General features: G+C 41.1%; 1 protein-coding gene across 1 annotated transcript in view; it reads right to left on the bottom strand.

The window, feature by feature from the left end:
- Window positions 1-4,417: 4,417 nt before the first annotated feature.
- LOC129847362 (ATP-dependent translocase ABCB1-like) overlaps window positions 4,418-13,859 on the bottom strand; it is a 32,969-nt gene continuing 23,527 nt past the window's right edge. The window contains exons 17-25 of the mRNA XM_055915133.1: window positions 9,014-9,124; window positions 8,608-8,811; window positions 8,230-8,330; window positions 7,987-8,127; window positions 7,361-7,517; window positions 7,054-7,251; window positions 5,960-6,166; window positions 5,548-5,694; window positions 4,418-5,387 (exon numbers count right to left, since the gene is read on the bottom strand). Coding sequence (XP_055771108.1) covers window positions 5,190-5,387; window positions 5,548-5,694; window positions 5,960-6,166; window positions 7,054-7,251; window positions 7,361-7,517; window positions 7,987-8,127; window positions 8,230-8,330; window positions 8,608-8,811; window positions 9,014-9,124 — 1,464 coding nt within the window. The 3' untranslated portion in view covers window positions 4,418-5,189. The remainder of the gene's footprint in view (window positions 5,388-5,547; window positions 5,695-5,959; window positions 6,167-7,053; window positions 7,252-7,360; window positions 7,518-7,986; window positions 8,128-8,229; window positions 8,331-8,607; window positions 8,812-9,013; window positions 9,125-13,859) is intronic.

Raw genomic sequence — 13,859 nt, 5'->3', positions numbered from 1 at the left:
TGACATTCTTGGATACTGGTCGGTGCTGATGAAGCAAAGTGGCCCTGGCATTACTGAACCCATCCCGGGGGCCAGCTCTACAGCAGAGTTTCACAACTCAATCGCTGGTTGAAAACTGTTTTCTGCCCCTCCCAAAAGATAGAATTTGTAGATAATTGGCCCTCTTTCTGGGACTAAGCCTGGCCTGCTGAGGAGTGACGGACTCCTTCCTAGCTGGAAGGGTGCTCTCATCTTATCTACCAACATAGACAGGGCTCTAACTCCTCTAGCTCCACAATGAAATAGGGTGCAGGCCAGGCAGCAGGCTGTTAGCCAGCCTGCCAGCTTAGTGGAGTCTGCCACTAGCACAGTCAGTGTAGTTAGCTCAGCTATCCCCATTGAGACTGTGTCTGTGCCTCGACCTAGGTTGGGCAAAACTAAACATGGCGGTGTTCGTCTTAGCAATCTCACTAGGATAAAGACCTCCTCCATTCCTGCCATTATTGAAAGAGATCGTGATACCTCACATCTCAAAATAGGCCTACTTAATGTTAGATCCCTCACTTCAAAGGCAGTTATAGTCACTGAACTAATCACTGATCATAATCTTGATGTGATTTGCCTGACTGAAACATGGCTTAAGCCTGATGAATTTACTGTGTTAAATGAGGCCTCACCTTCTGTTTACACTAGTGACTATATCCCCCGTGCATCCCGCAAAGGCAGAGGTGTTGCTAACATTTACGATAGCAAATTTCAATTTACAAAAAAAAAATACCTTTTCGTCTTTTGAGCTTCTAGTCATGAAATCTATGCAAAAATAAAATAAAATTTATTTGTCACATACACATGGTTAGCAGATGTTAATGCGAGTGTAGCGAAATGCTTGTGCTTCTAGTTCCGACAATGCAGTAACAACCAACAAGTAATCTAACCTAACAATTCCACAACTACTACCTTATACACACAAGTGTAAAGGGATAAAGAATATGTACATAAAGATATATGAATGAGTGATGGTACAGAACGGCATACATATGAGATGAGTAATGTAGTGTATATGTAGGGTATATAAACATAAAGTGGCATAGTTTAAAGTGGCTAGTGATACATGTATTACATAAAGATTGCAAGATGCAGTAGATTATATAGAGTACAGTATATACATATACATATGAGATGAGTAATGTAGGGTATGTAAACATTATATTAAGTGGCATTGTTTAAAGTGGTTAGTGATACATTTTTACATAATTGTATCACTAGCCACTTTAAACAATGCCACTTAATATAATGTATTAAGTGGCCTTAAGTGGCATAAGTGCATAAGTGGCATTAAGTGCATAAGTACAGCCTACTCAATCACTTTTTATAGCTACTGTTTACAGGCCTCCTGGGCCATATACAGCATTCCTCACTGAGTTCCCTAAATTCCTATCGGACCTTGTAGTCATAGCAGATAATATTCACATTTTTGGTGATTTAAATATTCACATGGAAAAGTCCACAGACCCACTCCAAAAGGCTTTCGGAGCCATCATCAACTCAGTGGGTTTTGTCCAACATGTCTTTGGACCTACTTACTGCCACAGTCATACTCTGGACCTAGTTTTGTCCCATGGAATAAATGTGGTAGATCTTAATGTTTTTCCTCATAATCCTGGACTATCGGACCACCATTTTATTACGTTTGCAATCGCAACAAATAATCTGCTCAGACCCCAACCAAGGAGCATCAAAAGATATGAATTCTCAGACAACATAAAGATTCCTTGATGCCCTTCCAGACTCCTTCTGCCTACCCAAAGACGTCAGAGGACAAAAATCAGTTAACCACCTAACTGAGGAACTCAATTTAACCTTGCGCCAGACCTTAGATGCAGTTGCACCCCTAAAAACTAAAAACATTTGTCATAAGAAGCTAGCTCCCTGGTATACAGAAAATACTCGAGCTCTGAAGCAAGCTTCCAGAAAATTGGAACGGAAATGGCGCCACACCAAACTGGAAGTCTTCCGACTAGCTTGGAAAGACAGTACCGTGCAGTATCGAAGAGCCCTCACTGCTGCTCGATCATCCTATTTTTCCAACTTAATTGAGGAAAATAAGAACAATTCAAAATGTATTTTTGATACTGTCGCAAAGCTAACTAAAAAGCAGCATTCCCCAAGTGAGAATGGCTTTCACTTCAGCAGTAATAAATTCATGAACTTTGAGGAAAAGATCATGATCATTAGAAAGCAAATTACAGACTCCTATTTAAATCTGCGTATTCCTCCTAAGCTCAGCTGTCCTGAGTCTGCACAACTCTGCCAGGACCTAGGATCAAGAGAGACACTCAAGTGTTTTAGTACTATATCTCTTGACACAATGATGAAAATAATCATGGCCTCTAAACCTTCAAGCTGCATACTGGATCCTATTCCAACTAAACTACTTAAAAGGCTGCTTCATGTGCTTGGCCCTCCTATGTTGAACATAATAAACGGCTCTCTATCCACCGGATATGTACCAAACTCACTAAAAGTGGCAGTAATAAAGCATCTCTTGAAAAAAAAAAAACTTGAAAATATAAAAAACTATCGGCCTATATCGAATCTTCCATTCCTCTCAAAAAATTTTGAAAAAGCTGTTGCGCAGCAACTCACTGCCTTCCTGAAGACAAACAATGTATACGAAAGGCTTCAGTCTGGTTTTAGCCCCCATCATAGCACTGAGACTGCACTTGTGAAGGTGGTAAATTACCTTTTAATGGCGTCAGACCGAGGCACTGCATCTGTCCTCGTGCTCCTAGCATTATTTAAAAATAAACAAATATAAAATGGGCAAAAGTCGGATGAAAAAGTTGAGGGGAAAAACTTTGTCAAATAATTCCGTCAAATAATTTCCATCATAATATTTATTATATTTATTGTAGTTGTCACGTTCCTGACCTTATTTCCTTTGTTTTGTCTTCGTTTAGTATGGTCAGGGCGTGAGTTGGGGTGGGCAGTCTATGTTATTTTTTTCTATGTTTAGGGTTGTTAACGAGCCTGATATGGTTCTCAATCAGGGGCAGGTGTTTTACGTTTCCTCTGATTGAGAACCATATTTAGGTAGGCTGTTCACACTGTTTGTTTGTGGGTGATTTTTCCTGTGTCAGTGTTTGTACCACACGGGACTGTTTCGTTCGTTCGTTCGTTCGTTTCTTCCGTTCGTTCGTTCGTGTGTTCCATCCTGTTCGTGCGTTCATGTGTTTTGTTCTCAAGTTCAGGTCTGTTCACGTCGTTTGTTATTTTGTAGTTTGTTCAAGTGTTTTTTCGTCTTCGTTTAAATAAACGTGATTATGTCTTTAAACTACGCTGCATATTGGTCCGATCCTTGCTCCTCTTCAGATGAGGAGAAAGACGAGCGTTACAGTAGTGCAAAACTATCGTGGTGCAAAACTACTCTAGATCCACAAAATTATTCCCACGAAAGAATATATTATATTTATTGCTTTAAAAAAACTATAGCCTGCCTTTAGTATATATTTGAGTAATCTCGGCAGTGGCACCCAGAACCAAATCAGCTACTGGATTTGGGAAACAGTGGAGCGGTGCATGTTTCACTTGCTGTGGGAAACTTACTTACAAATGTAGGCTAAGTTCATTTATAAAACTCTTAGAACTCTTAATAAATAAAACACATATGTAACGAAGTGAATACATTGGCGAAGAATAATACATTTCTTCCTAAATGTTATAGGTTGACTTGACTGAGAAGGGCATGTACGATAGGGATAACTGGTTCATCGCTTCATGTTGGGCCTTTTGAAATAGGCCCACCTCGTTTAACACCAAGCCTGGAACTATCGCGATTTTATTATTTTAAGATGAGATTTTGATGACAACAAAAATGTTTTAACGTGTTTTTAAAAATCATTCTCTTACGGCGAGCTGTAGACTATTATTTCTGATTGAATTCGGGAGGTTGAAATACAATTAATGTTGCCGGCGTGCAAGATAAGAAATGTTACCTTTACACAATTTTTTTATCATGTAAACCAAATAAGATAATTTCCATAACACTAGCCTAAAACGATGTGGTCATACATTTCTACAATTTATTTCGCATAGGCCTAACACAATTATGCCACCTAGTGTTATTTAAATCTTCTTTTACAGTTGGAAAACAAGTGGCATTTTTACCGAAGTTAGCCTTGGTTGGAGATAGGCTACATTTAGTGGCATTTGAAATAGGCCTCAATCGAATTGAAGTCGTTTGAAAGTTCTATTACCCCACTAACGTGTTTCATTGGCAACGGGCGCCATCTTGTGTCCATCAGCCCTCTGCAGACTTCAGTAGCCTATTCAGTCGCATTTAAAATGAACGAGTTCCAAGTTTATTTGAAAATGTATTGACATATTCCCCACAGATGAATAGATTACAGATGAATCATTATGTCACTTTAGAATCAGGTTAAAAATAACATGTTATGGGATCTAATGTTTTATTTGAATGCATATTTACAAACAAGTAACAGCCTTACATAGCGTACTAATTTAAATATATAGATATTCTTCAATGCATACTTTGCCTTCTAGAGCATAGTGTCCCTGTTTAAAATAATCAAAATATCACAGTATACAATAACACACAACAGTCTTCTGAACATCAACCTCTCATATTTACAGGTATACAACCTTTCCTAATCACTGCTTTTATCCAGTCATTTAACTGTGATAATGTGTCTTACTGTTTTCCTTATAGAAATACATACTGTACTTGTTGTCTTCAGACAATGAAAGGTGCCATGGTCAAGAACAGTTCCTTCATTCCAGGCAGCTTATCAAGACTTATTTACGCTGATGTCCATGCTCCAGCATTACGCTAAAGTGAGTCATACAGTGAGGAACCCAATAGCACAGGAACCCAATAGGCTACATTTCAGTTTACCACCTACATGTGATCAAACCAACTGACAATGAGACAGTTTGTATCATGCAATTCAACATCATTTTAGCAGTCCATTCAAAGTGAGTTATGGCTACCATACCATTATCCATATAGATTCCTTATTCTTTATACATTTTTATATATAACCTTTATTTAACCAGGAAGTCCCATTATGGACAGGAGACCTCTTTCTCAAGGGGGACCTGGCTAAGAAGTGCAGCTCAATGAAAAGAGCTCACAAAACAACATTCAACAGAACAGTAAATACGCTGCAAAACATCAATCTGAATATGAGTTAGTGGGTGACCTGTGCGTTGACCAGGGCATAGTAAGCCCCCCCTTTAGCCATGAGGTCAGTATGTGTACCCTGCTCTGTCACCTGACCATACTGAATTACCGCTATCTGGTCTGCATTCTGGATGGTAGACAGGCGGTGGGCGATCACGATGCAGGTGCGGCCCTGCCGGGCGGCGTCTAAAGCCTGTTGGACAATCTGGGGGAGGGAGGGATAGGGAGGAAACAGAGAGACAGGTTATTTGGGAAGGAGGGAGAGGACATACTGTGTGAAGATAAGCTTTTGTGTGTGACCAGGCCATTAATGAATTAATAGGTAGAAAATGAGATGGCCGACACTCAATGTCCATGTGACTTACCTTCTCACTCTCTGTGTCCAGGGCGGAAGTGGCTTCATCCAGCAGCAGTACTTTAGGCTGTCTGACCAGAGCTCTGGCAATGGCTATCCTCTGTTTCTGACCTCCAGACATCTGGGTCCCCTTGTCCCCAACCCTGGTATTGTATTTCTGACAAAACAACAACACAATTTATAGTGTTTGTTTATATTGAACACTTTTAAAATATAAATTAAAATATAAAGTCATAACAGCCTGTCTTGGGCTAGTCAATAGCTATTCTATATGAATATCTGTAGAGAGACAGTAGTTTACGTTCTACTGTGACCTCACCAGTGACATTTTTTGGATCGCCTTTGAGAAAACTTCAAATATCATCCTACAGCTACAGCCTATCATGTCTCCTCCCATCTCCCTCACTATACTGTTACTATACCTCTGGCAGGCCCATGATGAAGTCATGGATGTTGGCGTTCTTGGCTGCCTCCTCTATCTCATCCTGGGAGACCTCTCTGCTGTTGTCCCCGTACTGGATGTTCTCTGAGATGCTGCAGTCGAACAGGATGGGCTCCTGGGACACCAGGCCCAGCTGAGACCTCAGCCACGACAGGTTCAGGGTCTTAGTATCCAACCCATCCACTAACTGAGACACCACAATAATACCACAGAGTTAGGTCAACCCCTTCGTTAACTGAGACACCACAATAATACCACAGAGTTAGGTCAACCCCTTCACTAACTGAGACACCACAATAATACCACAGATTTAGGTCAACCCCTTCACTAACTGAGACACCACAATAATACCACAGAATTAGGCCAACACCTTCACTAACTGAGACACCACAATAATACCACAGAGTTAGGTCAACCCCTTCACTAACTGAGACACCACAATAATACCACAGAATTAGGCCAACACCTTCACTAACTGAGACACCACAATAATACCACAGAGTTAGGTCAACCCCTTCACTAACTGAGACACCACAATAATACCACAGAATTAGGCCAACACCTTCACTAACTGAGACACCACAATAATACCACAGATTTAGGTCAACCCCTTCGTTAACTGAGACACCACAATAATACCACAGATTTAGGTCAACCCTTTCGTTAACGGAGACACCACAATAATACCACAGAGTTAGGTCAACCCCTTCACTAACTGAGACACCACAATAATACCACAGAGTTAGGTCAACCCCTTTGTTAACTGAGACACCACAATAATACCACAGAGTTAGGTCAACTCCTTCGTTAACTGAGACACCACAATGATACCACAGATTTAGGTTTAGAATGTTTAAAATGTTCAGATTAAAAATAAGTAACATCTTGGAATACCAAAGGAATTAATAATCCACCAATGTTACAAATATTACATATTAAAATGCTGAAAAGTGGCCTAACAGTTTTACTATATTTGTTGTATTCCAGTTCCCAGTATACTGGTTTAGCACTTTGAAATGGTTTTGAAAAGCGTGCTTTATATGACATGTATTATGAGATTATTTTGGGTCTCACCACTTGTCCTTCAGCAGGGCTATAGAAGCGCTCCAGCAGTTGTATGGAGGTGCTTTTCCCACAGCCACTCTCCCCGACCAGGGCCAGGGTCTGACCAGGCCCCACTGACACGCTCAACCCCTGGAGAACCCTCACGTTCTGACGGGTCGGGTACGCAAAGTGGATCCCTCGGAACTCAATGTCCCCGACAAAGTCCGTCTGGAAAAGACAACATTTTTGTTCCAGATCATCGTCCCAGAAAAAACACAATGTGATATCATTGTTTTTTTTGTTTATATTGGAGTAAGACACATTATAGCTCACTCACTGGCTTCTCTCCCTCCTCACTGCAAATGTCAATCTCTGGTTTCTTCTCCAACAAGCCAAGAATTCTCCCAGCAGCTGCTTTCGCTTTGTCAAAGTCAGGAGCAAAAGATGCTGATTCTCCTATGTTCATGGCAGCAAATGTGATCACAGAAAACACACTGCGAAAGAAAAGGACAGTGTTGTACTATCACTGCCACTATATTGGCAGACCCTGGTCATGACCCAACGAGGGTCTCAGGGAGATTTGGAATGTGCAAAAAACACACTTCCAAATCACACATGTGCATTAATACACATGTGTACATGTGTGGAATAGGACAAATATAAGCACCCACCAAATTAATGTTATAATTATATTATTATTTTTATATTACCGTATAGTGACAATGTTGCAGCCAAGGTTTCTAGTCGGGGTTGGGGTACATTCCATTTCAGTCAATTCAAAACTCAATTCCACAGTTTCCTCATTGAAAAGCATTAAAGAGAACTGGAATTGGAATTTCAGTGTACTTTCTGTATTGACAGGAATTGAAATGGAATTGACCCCAACCCTGGTATCAATGTATTCATTTTAGATGAGGATACCAGGATACCAGATACCATGACAGTACCAGTATGTATACTCACAGGAAAACATTTTCATATTCTGTGTGGCAGTGAGCAATAAGCCAGGACCCAAAGCGGAAGATTGCAGCCTTGACCATGTAAGGGATTGCTTGGGCAACGGCAAATGTTAGTCCGTAGATGGGAGCCTTCACCAAACCGTTCCTGATGTATTCAATTGAAATGTAATCAGTACTTGATTGTAGGTTATAAGGTCAAACAATCCAAAAGCTGAGTCTATAACAAAGTGAATGACTGTACTCTTACTGGTATGGTCTTTCTAGACTGTCCATGAACTTGTGAAAGAAGACGTCCTCCCGTGTCAATCCAACAACTGTCTTGAAGTTTTCAACGGTCTCAGTAGATATCTACAAAATATTAATAAAGATATATTAACGTTTTATTTGAACACATGGTATCACACACACTGATATAGCCCACTGTACCAAAGTGCATTGCAATTAGGGTTGCATACTAGCAGTAACCTTCCTGAAATTCCCTGGTTATCCAGATATCCTGTTTTAAGGTTTCCCTGATTTTCCTGATTCCGTAAAACCTATAACCGGGATTACAGGAAAATCTGGGAATTTTGGGAACATTACCGGAATTTTGCAAACCCAATTGCAAAAGAAAGTTGATGTTTACCTTCCCAGACTGCTCCAGGGCACCCTGGTCTTTGGAGGCGTGGCCTGCCGTGGCCCTCCTCTGAATGATTTTGGCTCCAATGAGGAAGGGCACACAGGCGAGGATGACGAGGGTGAGCTGCCAGCTGTGGATGAAGGCCACCACAATGGCCATGGTGAGAGCACAGACTGTGTTGGTGGCCAGACCCAACCTAGACCCAGTCGCCTGGTGGTGAGGAGAGAGGAAACAAGTAGGTTCCATCCATTATCAGACATTGCAACTCTAAAGAATGCAACTGTAAATACATAGAAGCATATGTACAGGTAGACATTTTTAAAGATTTGTACAGTAGAATGATTCTGAATTGACATTGATGTGATACATTTTGATCGCTCTCTCAATGTGTAAATCAGAGCATTGTGCTTACCCCTTTAACCAGAGATGCATCTGTGGCCAATCTGGTGGTTAGAACTCCCACTGCATTGTTGTTGTCATCAAACCATCCAATCTCCTGTAAGGAATGCTTTTTAGCAAGGTTCTGACGCAGAACACCACAGTGGCAGTTCAGAATCGTAATTTTAGCAAGGTTCTGACGCAGAACACCACAAAGTGGCAGTTCAGAATCGTAATTTTAGCAAGGTTCTGAGGCAGAACACCACAAAGTGGCAGTTCAGAATTGTAATTTTAGCAAGGTTCTGAGGCAGAACACTGCAAAGTGGCAGTTCAGAATCGTAATTTTAGCAAGGTTCTGAGGCAGAACACTGCAAAGTGGCAGTTCAGAATTGTAATTTTAGCAAGGTTCTGAGGCAGAACACTGCAAAGTGGCAGTTCAGAATCGTAATTTTAGCAAGGTTCTGACGTAGAACACCACAAAGTGGCAGTTCAGAATCGTAATTTTAGCAAGGTTCTGAGGCAGAACACCACAAAGTGGCAGTTCAGAATTGTAATTTTAGCAAGGTTCTGAGGCAGAACACTGCAAAGTGGCAGTTCAGAATCGTAATTTTAGCAAGGTTCTGAGGCAGAACACTGCAAAGTGGCAGTTCAGAATTGTAATTTTAGCAAGGTTCTGAGGCAGAACACTGCAAAGTGGCAGTTCAGAATTGTAATTTTAGCAAGGTTCTGAGGCAGAACACCACAGTGGCAGTTCAGAATTGTAATTTTAGCAAGGTTCTGAGGCAGAACACTGCAGTGGCAGTTCAGAATCGTAATTTTAGCAAGGTTCTGACGCAGAACACCACAAAGTGGCAGTTCAGAATCGTAATTTTAGCAAGGTTCTGAGGCAGAACACCACAAAGTGGCAGTTCAGAATTGTAATTTTAGCAAGGTTCTGAGGCAGAACACTGCAAAGTGGCAGTTCAGAATCGTAATTTTAGCAAGGTTCTGAGGCAGAACACTGCAAAGTGGCAGTTCAGAATTGTAATTTTAGCAAGGTTCTGAGGCAGAACACTGCAAAGTGGCAGTTCAGAATCGTAATTTTAGCAAGGTTCTGACGTAGAACACCACAAAGTGGCAGTTCAGAATCGTAATTTTAGCAAGGTTCTGAGGCAGAACACCACAAAGTGGCAGTTCAGAATTGTAATTTTAGCAAGGTTCTGAGGCAGAACACTGCAAAGTGGCAGTTCAGAATCGTAATTTTAGCAAGGTTCTGAGGCAGAACACTGCAAAGTGGCAGTTCAGAATTGTAATTTTAGCAAGGTTCTGAGGCAGAACACTGCAAAGTGGCAGTTCAGAATTGTAATTTTAGCAAGGTTCTGAGGCAGAACACCACAGTGGCAGTTCAGAATTGTAATTTTAGCAAGGTTCTGAGGCAGAACACTGCAGTGGCAGTTCAGAATCGTAATTTTAGCAAGGTTCTGAGGCAGAACACTGCAAAGTGGCAGTTCAGAATTGTAATTTTAGCAAGGTTCTGAGGCAGAACACTGCAAAGTGGCAGTTCAGAATTGTAATTTTAGCAAGGTTCTGACGCAGAACACCACAAAGTGGCAGTTCAGAATTGTAATTTTAGCAAGGTTCTGAGGCAGAACACTGCAAAGTGGCAGTTCAGAATTGTAATTTTAGCAAGGTTCTGAGGCAGAACACCGCAAAGTGGCAGTTCAGAATTGTAATTTTAGCAAGGTTCTGAGGCAGAACACCACAGTGGCAGTTCAGAATTGTAATTTTAGCAAGGTTCTGAGGCAGAACACCACAAAGTGGCAGTTCAGAATTGTAATTTTAGCAAGATTCTGAGGCAAAACACCACAAAGTGGCAGTTCAGAATTGTAATTTTAGCAAGGTTCTGAGGCAGAACACCACAGTGGCAGTTCAGAATTGTAATTTTAGCAAGGTTCTGAGGCAGAACACTGCAAAGTGGCAGTTCAGAATTGTAATTTTAGCAAGGTTCTGAGGCAGAACACTGCAAAGTGGCAGTTCAGAATTGTAATTTTAGCAAGGTTCTGAGGCAGAACACCACAAAGTGGCAGTTCAGAATTGTAATTTTAGCAAGGTTCTGAGGCAGAACACTGCAAAGTGGCAGTTCAGAATTGTAATTTTAGCAAGGTTCTGAGGCAGAACACCACAAAGTGGCAGTTCAGAATTGTAATTTTAGCAAGGTTCTGAGGCAGAACACCACAAAGTGGCAGTTCAGAATTGTAATTTTAGCAAGATTCTGAGGCAGAACACCACAAAGTGGCAGTTCAGAATTGTAATTTTAGCAAGGTTCTGAGTTAGAACACTGCAAAGTGGCAGTTCAGAATTGTAATTTTAGCAAGGTTCTGAGGCAGAACACCACAAAGTGGCAATTCAGAATTGTAATTTTAGCAAGGATCTGAGGCAGAACACCACAAAGTGGCAGTTCAGAATTGTAATTTTAGCAAGATTCTGAGGCAGAACACCGCAAAGTGGCAGTTCAGAATCGTAATTTTAGCAAGGTTCTGAGGCAGAACACTGCAAAGTGGCAGTTCAGAATCGTAATTTTAGCAAGGTTCTGAGGCAGAACACCACAGTGGCAGTTCAGAATTGTAATTTTAGCAAGGTTCTGAGGCAGAACACCACAAAGTGGCAGTTCAGAATTGTAATTTTAGCAAGGTTCTGAGGCAGAACACTGCAAAGTGGCAGTTCAGAATCGTAATTTTAGCAAGGTTCTGAGGCAAAACACTACAAAGTGGCAGTTCAGAATCGTAATTTTAGCAAGGTTCTGAGGCAGAACACTACAAAGTGGCAGTTCAGAATTGTAATTTTAGCAAGGTTCTGAGGCAGAACACCACAAAGTGGCAGTTCAGAATTGTAATTTTAGCAAGGTTCTGAGGCAGAACACCACAAAGTGGCAGTACAGAATTGTAATTTTAGCAAGGTTCTGAGGCAGAACACCACAAAGTGGCAGCTCAGAATCGTAATTTTAGCAAGGTTCTGAGGCAGAACACTGCAAAGTGGCAGTTCAGAATTGTAATTTTAGCAAGGTTCTGAGGCAGAACACTGCAAAGTGGCAGTTCAGAATCGTAATTTTAGCAAGGTTCTGAGGCAGAATACTGCAAAGTGGCAGTTCAGAATTGTAATTTTAGCAAGATTCTGAGGCAGAACACCACAAAGTGGCAGTTCAGAATTGTAATTTTAGCAAGGTTCTGAGGCAGAACACTGCAAAGTGGCAGTTCAGAATTGTAATTTTAGCAAGGTTCTGAGGCAGAACACCACAAAGTGGCAGTTCAGAATTGTAATTTTAGCAAGGTTCTGAGGCAGAACACCACAAAGTGGCAGTTCAGAATTGTAATTTTAGCAAGATTCTGAGGCAGAACACCACAAAGTGGCAGTTCAGAATTGTAATTTTAGCAAGGTTCTGAGTTAGAACACTGCAAAGTGGCAGTTCAGAATTGTAATTTTAGCAAGGTTCTGAGGCAGAACACCACAAAGTGGCAATTCAGAATTGTAATTTTAGCAAGGATCTGAGGCAGAACACCACAAAGTGGCAGTTCAGAATTGTAATTTTAGCAAGATTCTGAGGCAGAACACCGCAAAGTGGCAGTTCAGAATCGTAATTTTAGCAAGGTTCTGAGGCAGAACACTGCAAAGTGGCAGTTCAGAATCGTAATTTTAGCAAGGTTCTGAGGCAGAACACCACAGTGGCAGTTCAGAATTGTAATTTTAGCAAGGTTCTGAGGCAGAACACCACAAAGTGGCAGTTCAGAATTGTAATTTTAGCAAGGTTCTGAGGCAGAACACTGCAAAGTGGCAGTTCAGAATCGTAATTTTAGCAAGGTTCTGAGGCAAAACACTACAAAGTGGCAGTTCAGAATCGTAATTTTAGCAAGGTTCTGAGGCAGAACACTACAAAGTGGCAGTTCAGAATTGTAATTTTAGCAAGGTTCTGAGGCAGAACACCACAAAGTGGCAGTTCAGAATTGTAATTTTAGCAAGGTTCTGAGGCAGAACACCACAAAGTGGCAGTACAGAATTGTAATTTTAGCAAGGTTCTGAGGCAGAACACCACAAAGTGGCAGCTCAGAATCGTAATTTTAGCAAGGTTCTGAGGCAGAACACTGCAAAGTGGCAGTTCAGAATTGTAATTTTAGCAAGGTTCTGAGGCAGAACACTGCAAAGTGGCAGTTCAGAATCGTAATTTTAGCAAGGTTCTGAGGCAGAATACTGCAAAGTGGCAGTTCAGAATTGTAATTTTAGCAAGATTCTGAGGCAGAACACCACAAAGTGGCAGTTCAGAATTGTAATTTTAGCAAGGTTCTGAGTTAGAACACTGCAAAGTGGCAGTTCAGAATTGTAATTTTAGCAAGGTTCTGAGGCAGAACACCACAAAGTGGCAGTTCAGAATTGTAATTTTAGCAAGGATCTGAGGCAGAACACCACAAAGTGGCAGTTCAGAATTGTAATTTTAGCAAGATTCTGAGGCAGAACACCGCAAAGTGGCAGTTCAGAATCGTAATTTTAGCAAGGTTCTGAGGCAGAACACTGCAAAGTGGCAGTTCAGAATCGTAATTTTAGCAAGGTTCTGAGGCAGAACACCACAGTGGCAGTTCAGAATTGTAATTTTAGCAAGGTTCTGAGGCAGAACACCACAAAGTGGCAGTTCAGAATTGTAATTTTAGCAAGGTTCTGAGGCAGAACACTGCAAAGTGGCAGTTCAGAATCGTAATTTTAGCAAGGTTCTGAGGCAAAACACTACAAAGTGGCAGTTCAGAATCGTAATTTTAGCAAGGTTCTGAGGCAGAACACTACAAAGTGGCAGTTCAGAATTGTAATTTTAGCAAGGTTCTGAGGCAGAACACCACAAAGTGGCAGTTCAGAATTGT

Source organism: Salvelinus fontinalis, unplaced genomic scaffold (genome assembly GCF_029448725.1).
Source record: "Salvelinus fontinalis isolate EN_2023a unplaced genomic scaffold, ASM2944872v1 scaffold_0798, whole genome shotgun sequence".
NCBI classification, from domain to species: Eukaryota; Metazoa; Chordata; class Actinopteri; order Salmoniformes; family Salmonidae; genus Salvelinus; species Salvelinus fontinalis.
The sequence above is the reverse complement of the archived record's forward strand: the minus strand, read 5'-3'. Positions and strand labels throughout refer to the sequence as shown.